The sequence below is a fragment of the Leucoraja erinacea genome, chromosome 2 (genome assembly GCF_028641065.1).
Source record: "Leucoraja erinacea ecotype New England chromosome 2, Leri_hhj_1, whole genome shotgun sequence".
Taxonomy (NCBI): Eukaryota; Metazoa; Chordata; class Chondrichthyes; order Rajiformes; family Rajidae; genus Leucoraja; species Leucoraja erinaceus.
This window is the reverse complement of record NC_073378.1, coordinates 51,283,300-51,304,937: the sequence shown is the minus strand read 5'-3', so window position 1 is coordinate 51,304,937 and position 21,638 is coordinate 51,283,300. Positions and strand designations below refer to the sequence as shown.

The following is a 21,638-nucleotide window of genomic DNA, read 5'->3' as shown; positions in this document are numbered from 1 at the left end:
GCTTTTTGTGTCCATCTCTTGTTTGAATAAGATTATTTGAAAATGAAATGATCCACACCAACTCTTAAAAATAAATCGCCTTTACGTGAAAAATAAAGCAATTGCAAAACTTTGCCAACACGAAGGGGAATATCCTTTGGTGTCGTTCGCTACCATCCGCAGTCACGGATTAAACAGTGCAGGATATGATAACGTGGCCAATGATACAGGTGTGAGGCGAGATCCCCGAAATACAGTCTGCCGAGCGATGAATAAACAGGGGTGAGAAATGTGTACTCACCCTCAGGCTATATATTGAAATATCCTAAAACTCGGGTTCAGTGAGTTTAAAAAAGTACATTAGACAAGAAACCTTTATAAATAGCGAAGCGTATGCGTATGGCAGCGCACACACCAGGTGAAAATGTCCCAAAGGGCGGAAACAGGCCCACTGAGCCAGCCATCAAACACTCATTTACCTCAATCTCATTTCTGCCGCATTCACAGCAATTTCCCACCTGAGCCCCATTCGACCACTCACCGACACATTGAGGGAAGGTGACAGTCCTTCAGGTGTTTTTGCCATTCATTTCTCATCGAGTCATGGGTTCATACAACACAGCAGGTGTTGCGGGGAGCATTCATACAACAAAGCAGCGTGCGGGGAGCGGAAGAGAGAACTTGGGGGAAACTCCATAAAATAGTAGCGGAGGTTAGAATCGAACCCCGATCCCTGGAGCAGTGACACACGCTGCTCAAGTGAACGTATAATGAAATGAATGAGGACAGACAATAATCAGATTCATTGAACTCGTCAAAGGGCGTAGATTTAACGTGAGCTGCAGGCGGAATAGAGGGTATCTGATGATTTTTTTCTCAACCCAGTAAGTACTGTAGTCATAATCTGAGAACGCGACGGAGGCAGGTTTACAAAGTATATGGGCCAGAACTCGAATAACGTTCAGGAAGGCTATGGTTGGAATGGACATGGTGGGCGGAGGAGCCTGTTTCTGTGTTGTATGAACCCATGACTCGATGAGAAATGAGTGGCAAAAACACCTGAAGGATTGTGAGATAATGATCATGGATGACTTTTAATGGAAAGTCCACACATATAGATAGACAGCCAATAAGAACTTCATATCTACTCAGATGGACTGGCAGATGGAGGAGATAGGAGTGGGGAGAGAGAGGAAAAGCCCAAGAGAAATACAGGGAAAGGGAAATTGGAAAAGACAGATGCTGGAATACTGAAACGCATGTCAAAACATATAAAAGGTGTAAACACATAGCAAATAGGTACAGGAGTAGGCCATTCGGCCCTTCGAGCCAGCATTGCCATTCAATATGATCATGGCTGATCATCCAAAATCAGTACCCCGTTTCTGCTTTCTCCCCGTATCCCTTGATTCCATAACCCTAAGAAATTTAAACATGGGAGGCTTTTTATAGTGAAATAAAAACTGCATGACATCATTTTTATCATGTGATGATTTTTCCACGCATCGGTAGTCGTTGTTACATAGAAACATAGAAACATAGAAACATAGAAATTAGGTGCAGGAGTAGGCCATTCGGCCCTTCGAGCCTGCACCGCCATTCAATATGATCATGGCTGATCATCCAACTCAGTATCCCGTACCTGCCTTCTCTCCATACCCCCTGATCCCCTTAGCCACAAGGGCCACATCTAACTCCCTCTTAAATATAGCCAATGAACTGGCCTCGACTACCCTCTGCGGCAAAGAGTTCCAGAGATTCACCACTCTCTGTGTGAAAAAAGTTCTTCTCATCTCGGTTTTAAAGGATTTCCCCCTTATCCTTAAGCTGTGACCCCTTGTCCTGGACTTCCCTAACATCGGGAACAATCTTCCTGCATCTAGCCTGTCCAACCCCTTAAGAATTTTGTAAGTTTCTATAAGATCCCCTCTCAATCTCCTAAATTCTGCTCAAATTCTCCTAAATTGGCTCAACAGTAACTCGGGAGAGTAACTCGCAGAAATGAGAAGTAAACGGCAAACTTAGACATACACGTGGGAACTCAATGTAACTCGTGAACATAAACTTGGAATCTCGTAGAAAACCACGAGTTTGATTTTTTCTTTAACTCGGGATAACTCGTGGGTGGACTCGCACCGTGGGACAGGGCTATTACTGTACACTGTGCTAGTCATCTTTAACCTTCCTGTTCATCGCGGTGTGTGTCTGTATCACCTTGGCTTTGCACAGTGTAAATTTCAGACAGCGTTACCCCGCTTACCCCGCCTTTGCGATGTGTGTGTGTGTGTGTGTGTGTGTGTGTGTGTGTGTGTGTGTGTGTGTGTGTGTGGTGTTCTGCTCTGATGGTCGCCATTACAGTTCGCGGTTTTTCAGGCTACTGTCGCGAGCTTGAAGGTCGCAGGCAGTCCGCTGAAAACTCGTCTAAGTGGGACAGGTCCTTTACTCAGCGGGCCAAACAGCATTTCAGGAGAGAAGGAATGGGTGACGTTTCGGGTCAAGAGCCTTCTTCAGACTGGTTAGGGATAAGGGAAACGAGAGATGTAGGCGATGATGCAGAGGGATAAAGAACGATGAATGAAAGATATGCAAAAAAGTTACGATGATAAAGTAAACAGGTCATTGTTAGCTGTTAGCTGTTTGTTAGGTGAAAATGAGAACCTAATGCGACTTGGGTGGGGGAGGGATAGAGAGAGAGGGAATGCCGCAGATACCAAAATCATACCACTGGGATGTAAGCTGCCCCAACAAAATATGAGATGCTGTTCCTCCAATTTGTGTTTAGCCTCACTCTGACAATGGAGGAGACCTAGATCAGAAAGGGCTGTGTGGGAATGGGAAGAATTACAGTGTTTAGCAATCGGGAGATCAGGTAGGTTCAGGCCGTCTGTGCGAAGGTGTTCAGTGAAACGATCGCCCAGTCTATGTTTGGTCTTGTCAATAGACAATAGACAATAGACAATAGGTGCAGGAGTAGGCCATTCGGCCCTTCGAGCCAGCGTGCCATTCAATGTGATCATGACTGATCATCCCCAATTAGTACCCCGTTCCTGCCATCTCCCCATATACCCTGGCTCCGCTATTTTTAAGAGACATATCTAGCTCTTTCTTGAAATAATCCAGAGAACCTGCCTCCACCGCCCTCTGAGGCAGACTCACAACTCTCTGCGAGAAAAAGTGTTTCCTCGTCTCCATTCTAAATGGCTTACTCCTTAACTGTGGCCCCTGGTTCTGGACTCCCCCAACATCGGGAACATGTTTCCTGCCTCTAGCGTGTCCAAACCCTTAACAATCTTATATGTTTCAATGAGATATCCTCTCATCCTTCTAAACTCCAGAGTGTACAAGCCCAGCTGCTCCATTCTCTCATCATCCCGGGATTAACCTTGTAAACCTACGCTGCACTCCCTCAATAGCAAGAATGCCCTTCCTCAAATTAGGGGACCAAAACTGCACACAATACTCCAGGTGTGGTCTCACTAGGGCTCTGTACAACTGCAGAAGGACCTCTTTGCTTCTATACTCGACTCCTCTTGTTATAAAGACCAACATGCCATTCGCTTTCTTTACTGCCTGCTGCACCCGCATGCTTACTTTCATAGACTGATGAGCAAGGACCCCCAGATCCCGTTGTACTTCCCCTTTTCCCTACTTGACGCCATTTAGATAGTAATCTGCCTTCCTGTTTTTGCTACCGAAGTGGATAACCTCATATTTATCCGCATTAAACTTCATCTGCCATGCATCTGCCCACTCCCCCAACCTGTCCAAGTCACCCTGCATTCACATAGCATCCTCCCCACAGTTCACACTGCCACCCAGCATTGTGTCATCTGCAAATTTGCTAATGTTACTTTGAATCCCTTCATCCAAATCATTGACGCATATTGTTAATAGCTGCGGTCCCAGCACCGAGGTTTGCGGTACCCCACTAGTCACTGCCTGCCATTCTGAAAGGGACCCGTTAATCCCTGCTCTTTGTTTCCTGTCTGCCAACCATTTCTCTATCCATGTCAGCACTCTACCCCCAATACCATGTGCCCTAATTTTGCCCACTAATCTCCTATGTGGGACCTTATCAAATGCTTTCAGAAAGTCCAGGTACACTACATCCACTGGCTCTCCCTTGTCTATTTTCCTAGTTACATCATCAAAAAATTCCAGAAGATACAAGATACATTTAATTTGGACACTTTGCACTCCACGTGGAATTGCAACATTGCAATAGGTCAGTAATCAGTCAGTATAATCCATGAACACTGTAAATGAATGAAAACAACAGGCGTGGCCAGGGAGACGGAAGAAGACAATTCAGAACGTCCAACGCCAGGGAATGAAGTGGAGCGCTTGCAAAACCCAGATCAAAGATATTAGAGGAGCTCCTCTAGTATCTTTGACCCAGTGATCCCGGGGCTTTTAGACTGCTCTCTGTTGCTGCAATACTGCATTGAGCTTTAGTCACGGAGATGCATGGAGTGAAGTGGCTGCTCCTGGTGTGGCAATGTGCAACGGTGTGGGGGCTCGATGTATACATTGCGGCGGTCTACGAACACAAGTCGGTGTTAAATTCAATGCCGTGGGTCCGTCCCACACGTCAGGAGGCTCTCCAGCACATGATGAAAAACCTGGACATCTACCAACTGCAAGTGCATGAAGCGGGCAAGCAGGTAGAACAGTTCAGAGCTGCCAACTCTCATGTATTGAGCTTGACATTCGCGCATTTTGACAAATTCTCACGCTGATCACAAATTTATCACGCTCTGTCATGAGAAATTCTGTGATCAACTAGAATTTCAAAACTCATATCAAGTGCATGGGCCACGGGTGTTGGAGAGCCGGGCCTGAGGGAGGGATGGAAGCAGAGGTAGCGGCGGGGACAGATGCGGACGAGGAGCCGGGGCCGGCAATTATTTGTCGGGCCGGCGAGAGTTTGCCGGGCTGGCGAGAGTTTGCCGGGCTGGCGAGTCGCTCGCTCCAGCTCTGGCCATGCAGCAGCCTCAGTGTAAGAGTCCCGGGCCGACGGAGGCGTCGGAAGCGTTGCGCCGCTGCCGAGAGAATTTCTGTGCCGAATTCGCCTGGTGACCAGCATGGACCAGGCAGCGTCTCTGGAGAGAAGGAATGGGTGACGTTTCTGGTCGTGAACCTTCCAAGGGGCTCGACCGGAAACGTCACCCATTCCTTCTCTCCGGAGATGCTGCCTATCCCGCTGAGTTGCTCCAGCTTTTTGTGTCTCTCTTCAATTTAAACCAGCATCTGCAGTTCCTTCTCACACAAAGAGACCCAACAAGATGACTTTGAAGGTTACACAAAAAAGCTGGAGAAACTCAGCGGGTGCAGCAGCATCTATGGAGCGAAGGAAATAGGCAACGTTTCGGGCGGAAACCCTTCTTCAGACTGATCGGGGGCGGGGGTGGGTGGGGACAAGAAAGGGAAAAGGAGGAGGAGCCCGAAGGCTGGGGGATGGGAGGAGACAGCAGGGGGGCTGAGGAAGGGGAGGAGACAGCAAGGACTAACAAAATTGGGAGAATTCGATGTTCATGCCCCCAGGATGCAGACTCCCCAAACGGAATATGAGGTGCTGTTCCTCCAATTTCCGGTGCTGCTCGCTGTGGCCATGGAGGAGACCCAGGACAGAGAGGTCGGAGACGGTGGGAGGGGGAGTTGAAGTGCTGAGCCACCGGGAGGTCAGCTTGGTTATTGCGGACCGAGCGGAGGTGTTCGGCGAAACGACCGCCCAACCTCCGCTTGGTCTCACCGATATAGATCTGCTGACATCTAGAGCAGCGGACGCAATAGATGAGGTTGGAAGAGATGCAGGTAAACCTCTGTCGCACCTGGATCGATTGCTTGGGTCCTTGAACGGAGTCAAGGAGGGAGGTAAAGGGACAATTGTTGCATCTCTTGCGGTTGCAAGGGAAAGTGCCCGGGGAGGGGGTGGTACGAGAGGGAAGGGAAGAATTGACAAGGGAGTTATGGAGGGAGCGGTCTTTGCGGAAGGCAGATATGGGGGGAGATGGGAAGATGTGGCGAGTGGTGGGGTCACGTTGGAGGTGGCGAAACTGACGGAGGATTACTTTTTGTATGTGACGGATTGAAGCTAGTACCACTCGGGTGGGAGAGGGATGGAGAGAGAGGGGATGTTAAAGAAATTGATATTCATACTCAATCGGGGAAATTAGTTGATATCTGTCTTTAAATTGATATTTTGTTCATCTTTAAATGTAAGTCTTGGATACATGTATCGCGGGAACAAATAAGCAAAGGCAAGATGGTAAATATAAACTACAAATTAACTACAGAAAATGAAACTTGTAGAGGTGACTTTGCCCTTCATTTTACAAAGAATAACCTCAGGGATTATACAGTAAATTAACCATATAACCATATAACAATTACAGCACGGAAACAGGCCATCTCGGCCCTACAAGTCCATGCCGACACAACTTGTTTTCCCTTAGTCCCACCTGCCTGCACTCATACCATAACCCTCCATTCCCTTCTCATCCATATGCCTATCCAATTTATTTTTAAATGATACCAACAAACCTGCCTCCACCACTTCCACTGGAAGCTCATTCCACACCGCTACGACTCTCTGAGTAAAGAAGTTCCCCCTCATGTTACCCCTAAACTTCTGTCCCTTAATTCTGAAGTCATGTCCTCTTGTTCCATTCAAATACTCTGCAACCTTGGGATAATATTGTTCATGTTCAAATCCGATAGGTAAGTCTTGATTTGTTCAATATTATAATTAACCATATAACCATATAAGCATATAACAATTACAGCACGGAAACAGGCCATCTCGGCCCTTCTAGTCCGTGCCGAACACTTACTTGTCCCATCTACCAGCACTCAGACCATAACCCTGCATTCCTTTCCCGTCCATATACTTATCCAAGTTATTTTTAAATGATAAAATCGAACCTGCCTCCACCATTTCCACTGGAAGCTCATTTTCCACACAGCTACCACTCTCTGAGTAAAGAAGTTCCCCCCTCATGTTACCCCTAAACTTCTGTCCCTTAATTCTCAAGTCATGTCCTCTTGTTTGAATCTTCCCTATTCTCAATGGGAAAAGCTTATCCACATCAACTCTGTCTGTCCCTCGCATAATTTTAAAGACCTCTATCAAGTCCCCCCTTAACCTTCTGCGCTCCAAAGAATAAAGACCTAACTTGTTCAACCTTTCTCTGTAACATTTCTCTTCTGTAGACTTTGAAATTCGACTTCATTATCCACAACGCCACCTACTTACTAATCCAATTTACCACACCATCATCCAGATCATTGATGGATATTACAAGCAACAGTGGACCCAACACAGATCCCTGAGGCACCCCACTAGTCACCGGCCTCCAACCTGACAAACATTTATCCACCATTACTCTATGGTATCTCCCATTCAGCCACTGTCAAGTCAAGTCAAGTTTATTCGTCACATACACATACGAGATGTGCAGTGAAATGAAAAGTGGCAATGCTCGCCGACTTTGTGCAAAAAAACAAACAAACAAACAACCAAACAAACTACAAACAGAATGGAACAGAATCACATATTCTACATATTATATATTGTGTGCGGAAGGAAAAAGTGAAAAAAAAACAGCAATTAAAAAAAAAGCAGTAGAGTGGTAAAGTAAAGTTAGTCCCTGGTGACATAGGAGTTTACAGTCCTAATGGCCTCTAGGAAGAAACTCCTTCTCAACCTCTCCGTTCTCACAGCATGGCAACGGAGGCGTTTGCCTGAACGTAGCAGCTGGAACAATCCATTGTATGGGTGGAAGGGATCTCCCATGATCTTATTGGCTTTAGAGTTGCACCTCCTGATGTATAGTTCCTGCAGAGGGGCGAGTGAAGTTCCCATAGTGCATTCGGCCGAACGCACTACTCTCTGCAGAGCCTTCTTGTCCTGGGCAGAGCAATTCCCAAACCAGATTGTAATATTTCCGGACAAGATGCTTTCCACAGCCGCTGAGTAGAAGCACTGGAGGATCCTCGGAGACACTCTGAATTTCCTCAATTGCCTGAGGTGGTAAAGGCGCTGCCTTGCCTTACTCACGAGTGCTGCGGCGTGTGATGTCCATGTCGTATCCTCAGAGATGTGGACTCCCAGGTATTTAAAACAGCTCACCCTATCCACAGTATCCCCATTTATCTTCAATGGTGTGTACGTCCTCGGATGATGTGCCCTCCTAAAGTCCACGATCAGCTTGTTAGTTTTTTTGATGTTCAAGAGGAGGCTGTTGTCCTGACACCAGAGTGCCAGATCAGCCACCTCCTCCCGGTAGGCCTTCTCATCGTTGTCTGTTGAATCCTTCTTGCTACTCCACTATTAATACCCAACAATTGAACCTTCTTAACCAACCTTCCAAGTGGAATCTTGTCAAAGGCCTTACTGAAGTCCATATTGACAACATCCACCACTTTACCCTCATCACTTTCCCTAGTAATCTCTTCAAAAAATTCAAGATTAATCAAACATGACCTTCTAGGCACAAATTAGTTCAAAGATACAGCGTGGAAACAGGCCCTTTGGCCCCTCGAGTCTGTGCCGACCAACGATCACCCGTTCACACTGGTTCTATCTTATCCCACTTTCTCATCCACTCCCTACATACCATGGGGCAATTTACAGAGGGCCAATTAACCTACAAACCCGCACGTCTTTGGGATGTGAGAGGAAACCGGAGCACCGTGAGGAAACCCACGTGGTCACAGGGAGAACGTGCAAACTCCACACAGACAGTACCCAAGACCAGGATCAAACCCGGGTCTCCGGCGCTGTGGGACATTAATTGTAATGCTAATACTTGGGCCTCCGCTGATATGCCGGGATGATTACCCAATATTACTGATTATTAATCCATAGTATTATTGATTATATATATTGTGCCCGTTCTCCTTTATCTGTACATTGTGAGCGGCTTGCTTGCATTTACCGAATAGCCGCAACAAAAGCTTTTCCCTGTACCTTGCTACAAGTGGCAATAGTAAACTAAATCAATCTATTTACATGTATCTGTGTGTTGTTGCTTTAACCGGCCTGTTAAGGAGCAGCAACGGAGAATGTCATTGTTCTGATGTCGCTGCACACGACAACTAAACACTCTTGTCTTCATTCTACACTTGAAATTATCACAACGACATTTGAAATGGTATTTAGACAGGTACATGTGTAGGAAGGAACTGCAGATGCTGGTTTAAACCAATAGACACAAAGTGCTGGAGTAACTCAGCGGATCAGGCAGCATCTCTGGAGGGAAGGAATGGGTGACGTTTTGGGTCCAGACCCTTCTTCAGACTGAACGTCTGGTTAATTGACTTGGTATAAGTGTAAATTTTCCCTAGTGCGTGTAGGATAGTGTTAATATGCGGGAAACGCTGGTCGGTGCAGACTCGGTGGGCTAGCAGGGCTGTGTAGGGCCGAGTGCCGGGACATGGTGACATCTGGCTCTGATCTCTACAATGCCAATCACGTATCGAGCAGCGCCGCAGATCAATGGGCCTCTGGTGCTTGGGATCGGTACACAGACACAGAGAGGAAATTGGATGTTACTCCGGCTTTTTGTGTCTGTCGGCAACTTGGAGAGTGGGCTGGACAACGAGTGATGCAGCTGGTTGCGGCTCCCCTGATCTACGCTATTCCCACGCACTTATGGGACTGTCCCACTGAGGCGACTCTTTAGGTGACTGTCAGGGACTAGTTTTACTAGCATTCACCTACGCCACCTCGCGACAACCTACGACAACCTCCGACAGCAAAAATTGTTGCCACTGCCGATGTAGTCACTCAAAAGATCGCCTAAGTGGGACAGGCCCTTCAGGCTGAGGCTCGGTGCATCCTGGAGGACAACCAGTGGCTGCTGGAAGTAGGTACCTAGCAATGGGTAGAAACGATGGAAGATAGTGGCCTTCAAATAGGGGTGGTTGGAGAAAGCATCCTGCTTGCCTGCTAGATTTTCACTCACTGTAACTGCAGGAAAAATGTTACCGCTGTTGGGGAAATTCAGAACCAGGGGTCACAGTTTAAGAATAAAGGGTAGGCCAGTCAGGACTGAGATGAGGACAAACTTTCTGCATCCAGAGAGTTGTGAATCTGTGGAATTCTCTGCCATAGAAGGCAGTGGAAGCCAATTCACTGGATGTTTTCAAGAGAGTTACATTTAGCTTTTGGGGCTCGCGAAATCAAGGGGAAAAAACAGGAAAGAGGTACTGATTTTAGATGAACAGCCATGATCATATTGAATGGCAGTGCTGGCTCGAAGGGCCGAATGGCCTATTCTTGCACCTATCTTCTGTGTTTCTATGCTTGAGTGTATGACAATAAAACTTGACCACTTGATTTTGAAGCATTTATACATGGTGGAGCTATAATGTAGTCATAGAGTGATACAGTGTGAAAACAGAATCCCTTCGGCCCAACTTGCCCACACCCGCCAACATGTCCCAGCTGGTAGCTGCACTACCAGCTTTTGGTCCATATTCCTCCAAACCTGTCCTATCCATTTATCAGTCTAAATGTTTCTTAAATGTTGGGATGGTCCCTGCCTCAACTACCGCCTGTGGCAGCTTGTTCCATACACCCACCACCCTTAAAAAGTTACCTCTTAAGAATACTTCAAACATTGAAATCATACTTCCACAATGCACTAAAACATGATTTCAATACATCAAATTTCAAAACGTCCCTATCATGGGAGGGAGAGACACCCCGCTCCCACACCCTCCCTCCACTTGCTTGCTCCAGTCCCTCACCGGGTACCCGCAAGGCAATCATTGATCGCTCAGCCTCCCCCCCCCCCCCCCCCCCACTTTCAAAAACACTCCGTGGCCCCTGGTTCAGACAGAGAGCACTGCCAGATGTGAGCAGGGAACTGAGGCCAGTTGTCCGTGATGTCTGGATCCCAATGTTCAGCGCTTCATGTTTCGGAGTTGGCTAATGTTATTGATTTTTAATTAGCCTGATTTGTAATTAGTTGACAAAACCTTAATTTATTAATCTGGAATATCCAGGGGGATGGGATAAGAGTAATATTAAAATGACATGCAAGGTGTCAGGCTGTCTGTCACAACATACAGCCCTGATATTCCATTATTTCCTTCATTGGGAAGGTAGCACTATTGTCATTTGCCACTAACCCCCCCCTCGCCCCCACCAAATTCCTTTGACAGGTTGAATAGAAATGTCCCCAATCTCGTTGTTTTATTAATTGAACACGTAGATGAACATCCTCAAGGAGTGTAATCAGATGGAAACTGATTCAGATGCGATGTTTAAGAGCTTGTTCAAAGAAGGGGCATATTTTAAAGGAGTGACAGAGATACTTGCAGGGGAATGTGTGAGGAGGTTATTATTTGTCTTTAGTTTTAGCTTGAACCAGGACATCTGAAGATTCAAAGTTTAATATACTAATTGTGCTGATACAGACTCCAACCAACCACGCAATGAATATCATCCATTCCGGAGGTTTTATTTTTCTGATGCCATTTAAACTTCACTTGGATTTCAATCACTTTAATGTAAAAGTAATTGGGAATGGGGAGCATTGGAACAAAAATTTGCCCTCGGTACATATTAACTGTAATATAATAATGTATGCATGTTGGTAGGTGCAATCAAAACATAGATCTTTTTATCATGTTTGTGTTGTGAATACCACAGAAAATATTATGTAGCCAATGGATGTAGTAAATTATGTTGTACAAAATTTGGTCCATGAAGTGCCCATAAAAGATGACCGCATTAGATAAGCACCTGGTAATAGGTTAAGTCCAGGGGGTCAGATATGGGGATTTATGTGTGGGCCAGATATATTGTCAGTGCAGAGAGGCTTGGAGCAAGGCCAAGTGTGCATCCAGAGTCAAAGTCTGGAATAGTACTAGGTGTGCAGTCAAAGCTGGGACAATGGGAGTGTTCAGCACTGGGAACCTAAGCAGGTAAGCAGCTATGATCAGGGTAGAATAGGGGGCCAGGTGTAAGGTTGGACTCAGGGTCAGGAATGAGAGAAGCTATGCAACTGGAGTGAGGGTCAGGAGTAGTACCAGGTGTGCAGTGAGACCCAGGTTGGTCAACATGGGCCATGTGTTTCATTATAATCTGATTTCCATACATGAATATACAAAGATCATTCATGTGCTGCACCTGTTGATCAGAGCCTGGCTCTACTGTGGAATGTAATTAGGAATGTAATTTAGCCTAACCTTATTCACAGCTAATCCAATTTAAAGCATAAATATTGCATTCAAGTATAAGTTAAAAGTCTCACTACAGTCTGCACCAGATTGCACAATTTCAAGCTGAAAAATGCAAAAGCTTCGTACCAATGCAAGGGGGACACCCAGGTCATGGGTCACTCGCGATAAACATTCTTGGCGGCTGTGCTGCTGCGTGGGTGCAGACCTGCGTTTTGTCCGTGGTCGGGATCAGGCCCGGTTCTCTGGCATTATTGAATTGCTGCTGTGCCATCCCCGTCCCCTCACGTGTGTCCCGTTCCTGTCCAGAAGTGGCCGGGGATGTCCGAGGTGGCCCTGGGCTGGCGTGGCACTGACCCATTACAGTGGTGGCCCGGGATTGCAGCCGACATGGAGGAGCATAGGCACTGGCTCCGGCTCAGCTCTGCCTGTCCCGCCGGGTTGTCCGGCGGCCTTGGAATGGCGTGGCGCCGGCCCGTTGCGGTGGTGCCGGCCCGGTGTCCCGGCAGGACAGGCAGTGTTGAGCTGGAATTGGCGCTTCTTCTCCGCTGCTGCAAGGGGGCGGTGTCCCGTCGGTCCAGGGCTGTCGGTTGGCTGGTTGTGGGCCTGGGCCGCTGCTGTTGCGGTCCAATGATGCGGTGGGATGAGCGAAGTTGGGCTGGAGTTAGCGCTTCTTCTTTGCGCTGACTGCGGGCCTGGGTCGCCACTACGGCGGGCCAGTGTTCCTTCGGTCCGGGGTTGTCGGTTGACCCGACGGGGCAGGCAGAGTTGGGCCTGGGTGGGGTTGCCGCTACTTCTCCATGCTGGCTGTCGCCCCGGATGTCCAGGAATCAGAGGTGCAAAGGGACAAAGGGAGTGCTGGTGTAGGATTCCCAAAAATCTGCAAGTCGAATCAGGGTCAAGAAAGCAATTGCAATGCCAGCATTTATTTCAAGAAGGCCGGAATACAAAAACGGATGTAATACTGAGGCTCCATAAGGTGCCGGTCAGGCCACATTGGGAATATTGTGAGCAATTTTGGGTGCCATACTTGAAGATGGATGTGCTGGCCCTGGAGTGGGTCTAGAGGTTTACAAGAATGGTCCCAGGACACTTTTTTCCCCAGTAGTTAGCAGGCAATCGAATGGTTCTCTCATCAGCTGGAGTATGGTTCATGTCCTTCCATCCACTTCATTGAAGACCTTTGAACAATCTTTTTATCAGACTTGATCCTGTACCTGGGCACTGTGGATGGTTTGATTGTATTCAATGTCTAGTCTTTTCTTTGCCCGGATAGCACACAAACAAAAGCTTTTCACTGTACTTCGGTACATATGGCAATAATAAACTGAAGTTTTTGTTTAGAAGATAGACTCAAAATGCTGGAGTAACTCAGTGGGACAGGCAGCATCTCTGAAGAGAAGGGTGTCTACCTTCAATTTAAACCAGCATCTGTAGTTCATTCCTACACTAAAGTTATTGTTTTACTCATAAAGTGGTTGACGTCCATAAGTGCTGCCATATTCACTGGGAGAGCAGGTATCATAGAAACATAGAAACATAGAAAATAGCAGGATGAGGCCATTCGGCCCTGCGAGCCATCACCACCATTCATTGTGATCATGGCTGATCATCCCCTATCAATAACCCGTGCCTGCCTTCTCCCCATATCCCTTGACTCCACTAGCTCCTAGAGCTCTATCTAACTCTCTCTTAAATCCATCCAGTGACTTGGCTTCCACTGCCCTCTGTGGCAGGGAATTCCATAAATTCACTAATTCCCTGGGTGAAAAAGCTTTTTCTCACCTCAGTCTTAAATGACCTCCTTTTTATTCTAAGACTGTGGCCCCTGGTTCTGGACTCGCCCAACATTGGGAAATTTTTTCTTGCATCTAGCTTGTCCAGTCCTTTTATAATTTTATATGTTTCTATAAGAATCCCCCTCATCCTTCTAAACTCCAGTGAATACGAGCCTAGTCTTTTCAATCTTTCCTCATATGACAGTCCCGCCATCCCAGGGATCAATCTCGTGAACCTACGCTGCACCGCCTCAATCACAAGGATGTCCTTTCTCAAATTAGGAGACCAAAACTGGACACAGTACTCCAGATGTGATCTCACCAGAGCCCTATACAACTGCAGAAGAATCTCTTTACTCCTATACTGAAATCCTCTTGTTATGAAGGCCAACATTCCATTAGCTTTCTTCACTGCCTGCTGTACCTGCACACCAACTTTCAGTGACTGGTGTACAAGGACCCCCAGGTCTCGCTGTACCTCCCCCTTGCCTAACCTAACCTCATTGAGATAATAATCTGCCCCCTTGTTTTTGGTGCCAAAGTGGATAACCTCACATTAATCTATATTATTCTGCATCTGCCACGCATCTGCCCATTCACACAATCGGTCCAGGTCACCCTGCAACCTCCTAACATCCTCTTCACAATTCGCACTGCCACCCAGCTTTGTGTCATCCGCAAACTTGCTAGTGTTGCTCCTAATTCCCTCTTCCAAATCATTAATATACATGGTAAACAGTTGCGGCCCCAACACCGAGCTTTGCGGCACTCCACTCACCACTGCCTGCCATTCTGAAAAGGACACGTTCACTCCTACTCTTTGCTTCCGGTCCGCCAACCAATTTTCTAACCACGTCAACACCCTACCCCCAATACCATGTGCTGTAATTTTAGTCACCAGTCTCCCGTGCGGGACCTTATCAAAGGCTTTCTGAAAGTCTAGATACACTACATCCACTGGCACCCCTTCATCCATTAAGGGCCCTATGAGCGACACCTGTTCCTTTTCATGCTGTATGTTCTTGCACGTATATCCAATTTAAAATCAATATGGATCTATTCCTCATCTGCATGCATTATGTTTTAGTTGCCTCATACTGACATGTAGCTTAATACGTCAAAGCCGCAAAAATGTTAGTTAATTAGTAGTTTGCCATGTCCTTTGGAAGTGGAGTAGAGCTGTTCTACCAGTAACTATTTCATTTATGTAAATACAGCATGTGCACTCTAACACAATCCTGCCAGTACAGTAATATTTACATGTTATCTCTATAGTAGTACTATTTCAATGTTGAACTTTGTTTATAATTGTTATATTAATCAATGCTTTTTTTAAATCTGTATTATAGGGAGCTAAGATAATTGTCTTTCCAGAGGATGGTCTCTATGGATTTAATTTCACCAGAGATTCTATTTTTCCATATTTGGAGCCCATGCCAGATCCTACGCTTGTTACATGGAATCCATGTTTGCATCCAAGGAAAATTAGTAATACAGAGGTAGAAGCTATATAAAGTCTTGTACCTCTTTTGTGATCTTAATTATAAGCATTTCAGCAAACCTAACACAAGCTTTTGCAGAGTAATTTGGAGGAAGATATTTAATGATTGTATTCGGTTGCCATTGGAAATTTTGTGTGTATTGTATATTAAGTACTAACATTTGATTTTAAAACTGGTTTTGAGTTTGATATGGTGGCTTTGAATCATGGTCATAGGGTAATCAGAACAGAAACAAGCCCTTTTGCCCAACTCGTCCATGCCGACCAAGATACCTCACCTAATCCAGTCCCATTTCCCCGCGAGTGACCCATATCCCTCGGAACATTTCCTATCCACGTACCTGTCCAAATGTCTTTTAAAAGGTGTTATTGTACTTAATTACTTCCTTGAGCTTAGAAAATCGCACTTCTAGATTCTAAACTACCTCAGGCAAGGGTTGGACATTTAATTGGGCACTTTACATAATTTTAAATTCAGACTTTCGGAGAACGTCATTCTATATGCTCCTGGCAATTAAAACTTTCAGCGAATAGAGATTTATAAATATCACCTAGTATTTAATTTGTTAACAATACTGACTGAACCTCTGACTGAAAAAGCTGCCCCTCGTGTTCCTATTAAATCTTTCCCCTTTCACTTTAAACCTTTGGTTCTTGATTTCCTTACTCTAGGTAGAAGACTCTGTAGCAACTCTGTGAATTCACTATCTATTCCCCCCATGATTTTGTATACCTTTATAAGATAATCCCCCAGCCTTTTGCACTTGCACCTCAAGCCTGCCCAACCTTTCCATATACTTCAGGCCCTTGCGCCCTGGCACCAAGCTCCTAAATCTTCTTGCACTCATTCCAGTATAGTCCTCGAACTGCCGCAACAACAGCATCACAAGAGTACCATGGCCAGAAGAACGGCAGCAATTCAAGGTTGCCCCCACCTTTCATTGGAAATTTGGGATAAACAATAAATGCTGAACTTGCCAGCATTGATATTGGTTCATTATTGTCACATGTACCAAAATACAGTGAAAAACTTTGCAATGTGCTGAGAAATGGCAAAAAAAATTCAACTGGCTCTTTTAGGAAAGTATTGCTTAAATTATGAAATAAAGCAGAAAATGCTGGACAGGCTCAGCAGGTCAGGCTTTTTTAATGGTTTATAGTTAACATTTCAGGATAAAAACTCTTCGTCAGAACTGGAAAGGAGACAAACAAAGCTCACTAAACTGCAGGAATAGTGTGGGAGGGTGATGGCTCCGTTAGGGTGACCATGCGGATAAGCGGTAAACAAGGTTCATATGGTTTTTTGAGCGAATGGAAGCAGTTGGACTGTGAGAATATTTGCAGAAGAGTTGCAAAGTGTAGAGCAGGGAGAGACAAGAGAGGAAAAAAAAATCAAAGCAAGCTCAGATTCAGATTCAGATTCAATTTTAATTGTCATTGTCAGTGTACAGTACAGAGACAACAAAATGCATTTAGCATCTCCCTGGAAGAGCGACATAGCAAACGATTTGAATAAATAATAATAAGTGTCCGGGGGGGGGGGGGGGGGGGGATTTGGCAGTCACCGAGGTACGTTGTTGAGTAAAAGCTGAGCAAATTGGTGACTGATAGTGACAACGAAATCAAGAAGTTGCCATCCTGAGGGCTGCAACATGGCCAGATGGGAGACGAGGGGTTGTTCCTCAAGTTTGTGTTGGGTGTCATAGGTCAGAGTGGAAGATGGAGAATTAACGTGGCAGGCAATGGGGAGCTCAAAATCACCTCTGCAGCCTAAACCCATGTGTTCAGCAACGTGGTTTCCCAATCTGCATCGGTATAGGAATGGGAAGAGGAATTAAAATGGATAGCACCTGGGAGATCCAGCAGGTTTTGGCGGACAGAACGCAAGTTTTGCTTGGTCTCACCTATGTAAAGGAGGCCACATAGTGTGCATTGAGTATAATAGGTGATATTTGCAGAAGTTTATGTGAACCTCTGTCTCAACTGGAAGGACTGCTGGTGTCCCTGTTTGGATGTGAGAGAGGTGGTGTATGGACAGGTATTACATGCAGTTGCAGGAGAAAGTACCTAGGGAGGGGGTGATTTGGGTGGGAAGGGATGAGCAAACCAAGGAGTTGCTGAAGGAGCAAACTCTATGGAAACCGGAAAGGGCTGGGGCCGGGAAGGTGTGACTGATGGAGGGGTCACTTTGAAAGTGGCAGAAATGTCAGAAGATTATGTGTTGGATGCGGAGGCTGGTGGGGTGAAAGATAAAGACCAGGGAAACGCTATCGCCATTCCATCTTGGTGGAGTGAGAGTGTGAGTGGATCTACGGGCCACAGAGAAACTTAGACATAATATGAAGTGGAATTAGGACCCTAGTGATTTTTTTTTCCATAACTATTCCACAACACAATATTAACTGGAAAAATCTTGCTTCGTGTCTATATTAATCAGGTAAAACAGGGAACCATGTCTACACCTGTTGTCTGTCTGGCCTCATGGAATGATTCTGTATCTGCTTTCTGAGCTAGAACCCAGAACAGTACAGCACAGGAACAGGCCCTTCAGCTTACAATGTCTGTGCAGAACATGATACCAAAATAAACTCATCTCATCTGCCTGCACACGAGCCACATTCCTACATTCCCTGCATATTTCAATGATTATCCGAAAGTCTCTTAAATGCCACTATCTTATCTGCCTCCACCACCACCCCTGCAGGCAGTGCACTCCAGGCACCCACCCTCTCTGCTTAAAAATTTGACTCGCATATCTCCATTAAACTTTGTCCCACTCACCTTAGACCTATGCCCTCTAATCTTTGACATTTCCATCCTAGGAAAAACATTTAACAGTTTACCCTATCTATGCATCTCATAATATATCTACTTCCATTAGCTCTCCCCTCAAACCCCGATGTTCCAGAGAAAACAATCTTAGTTGGTCCAACAAATCAATATCTGACCAGTATGCCACACAGTTATTAGCTAAGCATATAACTGCAATCAATATACTTTAGGAGATGAGACTTTAGAGAGTATAATGTAAAATGGTGTTTGTTCTTTAATTCACTGAAAGAAAAAAAAATCACAAAATGTATCATAACTATATTCATATATTTTTTCCAGGTTCTTTATCAACTGAGTTGTCTGGCAAGGAACAACAAGATGTACTTGGTAGCAAACATGGGAGAAAGGCAGACCTGCGAACGCAGTGATCCTTGGTGCCCCCCGGATGGAAGATACCAGTTTAACACTGATGTAATTTTTGACGCAGAAGGTTCATTAATTGCCAAATACCATAAACAGAATCTTTATTTCGAAGATAGTTTCAACACACCAAAGAGAGTGGAGCACGTCATTTTTAATACTTCTTTTGCTGGTAGATTTGGTATTTTTACATGTTTTGACATATTGTTTTATGAACCAGCAGTGAGTTTAATTGAGAATTATGGTGTGAAACAGATTATATTTCCCACAGCCTGGATAAACCAACTTCCACTCTTAACTGCAATTGAGTTCCAGCAAGCTTTTGCAACAGCATTTGGGATCAATTTGCTTGCAGCTAATCAGCATCACCCAGAATTGCAAATGTCAGGAAGTGGGATTTATACTCCTTCCGTTTCTCACTATTACTACAACGTAGAAAGTAGTGAGGGGAAACTCCTGGTGGCAGAAGTTCCAATAATCCACAGTCTGGAGCTGCCTATGTCTCAGGTGACATCTGAACTTCTTGAAAGGTACAAATATATTGAACCTTCTGTTTCTCAGCTGCAGGGAATAAAGGTAATGATGGAGCAATTACAGCCTTTGTCAAGCACAATGCTGCCCCACGTCGAAGGTCCTAATGGCACTTTTCATGCTCCGATGATGTATGATAATTATACCTTTGTCCTTATGACAGGCCAGGAAGGTAATTTGCAAGTCTGTTCAAACACGCTTTGCTGCCATTTGGCTTACAGACATAGCCGCAAGGCCAGTAATCTGTATGCATTAGGAGCCTTTGATGGTCTTCACACTGTACATGGCACCTCCTACCTGCAAGTGTGTGCTTTGGTGAAGTGTGCAGGCTCCACTTATGACACCTGTGGACAAAGTACTACAACTGCTTCTGACATCATTGACTTCAAGTTGTGGGGAAATTTCAGCACTTATCATATTTACACCGAGATACTTGCTGCTGAGATGAACCTTTATCGTGCAGATACCAACGAATGGCTGGACGATAATTTTTACATGACTAAGCAAGGGATGTCAGCAGGACTTGTAACTGCAGCACTCTTTGGAAGATGGTACAAAAGAGACTAACTGGATGAAATGTAATTCATTTTCTGAGTGTGACAGTTCTTAAATAAAGCAGCATCACTGAGAACAATTCACATGTTTTGGTAGAAATCTTAATTTTGTCCAGTTACTGCCATCAGAAATATCTTTGAAAATATAGACAGATAATGTGCTACTTGCTTTCTCCAAGAAGGCTTCTCTTTAAGAAAGAGTCATAATGGCAGTGGGCCAAGCATCAAAAATGTCTAGAATTTAAAGGGTCTGTCCACTGACGCGCTCTATCAGCGACTGTCTTCGATCTTCAAGTTCGAGGGCACTCGCCTGAAAAATCTCGACTGTCAGCGATGAAACCGCGAGCTGGATCGACCGACCGCCCGCGCACACACACACACAATGAACAGGAAGGTAAAAGACGGCTGCACAGTGTACGGTGAGTCCTTTAGAGAGCGCTAGGGGGGGGGGAGAGAAGGAGTGGAGACACTTTTAAGAAGCCAGCCAAGTAACATTAAAGTTTAGCGGGCATTTAACATTACCGGTCGGTTTTCCTTGGTCCTGAAAACTCCAATGAGCCAATTAAAATGCCCGGTCAGTGAAGGAGATTGCCTACGGCTGCCCTCGACTACCTATAACTACATAGCGACCCCACTCCACTGCACAACGAGCTCAAAAGAACCTTGTTGACCAATTTTTACTTGCGGAAAGTTTTTCAACATGCTGAAAAAGTTTCCTCGACCCAACTGAGGCCACGAGTATGCAGGAACTCCCCTCGAACATGAAGGACAGTTCCAGTCACCTCATAGGACCTCCTACGACCAGGTGCCGACCATGCTGCGAGTTTGAGTCAAGAGAAAACTCTTCTAAACTCGCAGATTAGGTCGCTGCAGTGGGACAGCCCCTTAACCTTCATGACCCATGTCTGGGAACTACTTGAATTTTGCAGATTTAGATAAAATATAATTGAGAAAGAATTTATAACCTGTCAGTGCCAAAAGTTGCAAATTAATAAATTAATTAAACTAATTATAAAATGAGATCAAAAAAGTAAGCGCCATCTAGTGTTCAATGCTCATATCACTCCATGGGGAGCATAATATATATATATATATATATATATATGACGTGACTAGGCTCCAATCCTAGAGATGGACGACCGACGTCGGGCAGAGCCATAATGGTGGGTGCCTCCATTGTCCGAGGAGCGGACAGGAGATTCTGTGGCGGCAGACGAGCTGCGAGGATGGTCTGTTGCCTCCCTAGTGCCAGGGTTCAGGATGTCATGAGCCAAATTCAGAACATCCTCGAGACAGAAGGTGAACAGCCGGCAGTAGTTGTACACGTAGGCACAAACAACATCGGGAAGAAGAGGAAGGAGGTTCTCCAACATGACTTCAGAGAGTTAGGAAGAAGACTGAAAAGCAGGACTTCTAGGGTGGTTATCTCTGGATTGCTTCCAGTACCACATGCTTGTGAGGACAGGAACAGGGAGATAGGGGATCTGAATGTGTGGCTGAGGGGCTGGAGCAGGGAGCAAGGATTTAGATTTATAGACCACTGGGATCTCTTCTGGGGTAGAGGTGACCTGTACAAAAGGGAAGGGTTACACCTTAACTGTAGGGGAACCAACGTTCCGGCAGGCAGGTTTGCTAGGGCTACACGTGTGGGTTTAAACTAAATAGTGGGGGGGAGGGATTGACAAATTGCGAGTATAAAGATGGAGTTGAAGGTGAAGTGGACAAATTACAAAAGATTCTCGAATTAATGGGAAGGGAAGTTTGAGAAGGAATAAAAGAGTACGGTCAGGGCCAATTGCGAGCAGTGCGAGGGGGGACGTGAATACAGAGGTCAAAATGTTGTATATGAATGCGCGAAGTATAAGAAATAAAGTGGACGAGCTTGAGGCTCAGTTAGAAATTGGCAAGTAT

General features: G+C 45.5%; 1 protein-coding gene across 1 annotated transcript; it reads left to right on the top strand.

The window, feature by feature from the left end:
* Positions 1-4,192: 4,192 nt before the first annotated feature.
* btd (biotinidase) lies at positions 4,193-19,811 on the top strand. The gene is made up of 3 exons (XM_055656715.1): positions 4,193-4,643; positions 15,299-15,448; positions 18,562-19,811. Exons 1-3 carry the CDS (start codon positions 4,443-4,445, stop codon positions 19,738-19,740), a joined length of 1,530 nt encoding a protein of 509 aa, XP_055512690.1. The 5' UTR covers positions 4,193-4,442; the 3' UTR covers positions 19,741-19,811.
* The last annotated feature ends 1,827 nt before the right edge of the window (positions 19,812-21,638 follow it).

Bases quoted from the DNA above. Each gene is read 5' to 3' on its own strand.
- btd (XM_055656715.1), top strand. From the start codon at position 4,443: ATGCATGGAGTGAAGTGGCTGCTCCTGGTGTGGCAATGTGCAACGGTG. The intron at 4,644-15,298 runs GTAGAACAGTTC...TCTGTATTATAG, and splicing joins TGCATGAAGCGGGCAAGCAG to GGAGCTAAGATAATTGTCTT. The intron at 15,449-18,561 runs GTAGAAGCTATA...TATTTTTTCCAG, and splicing joins GGAAAATTAGTAATACAGAG to GTTCTTTATCAACTGAGTTG.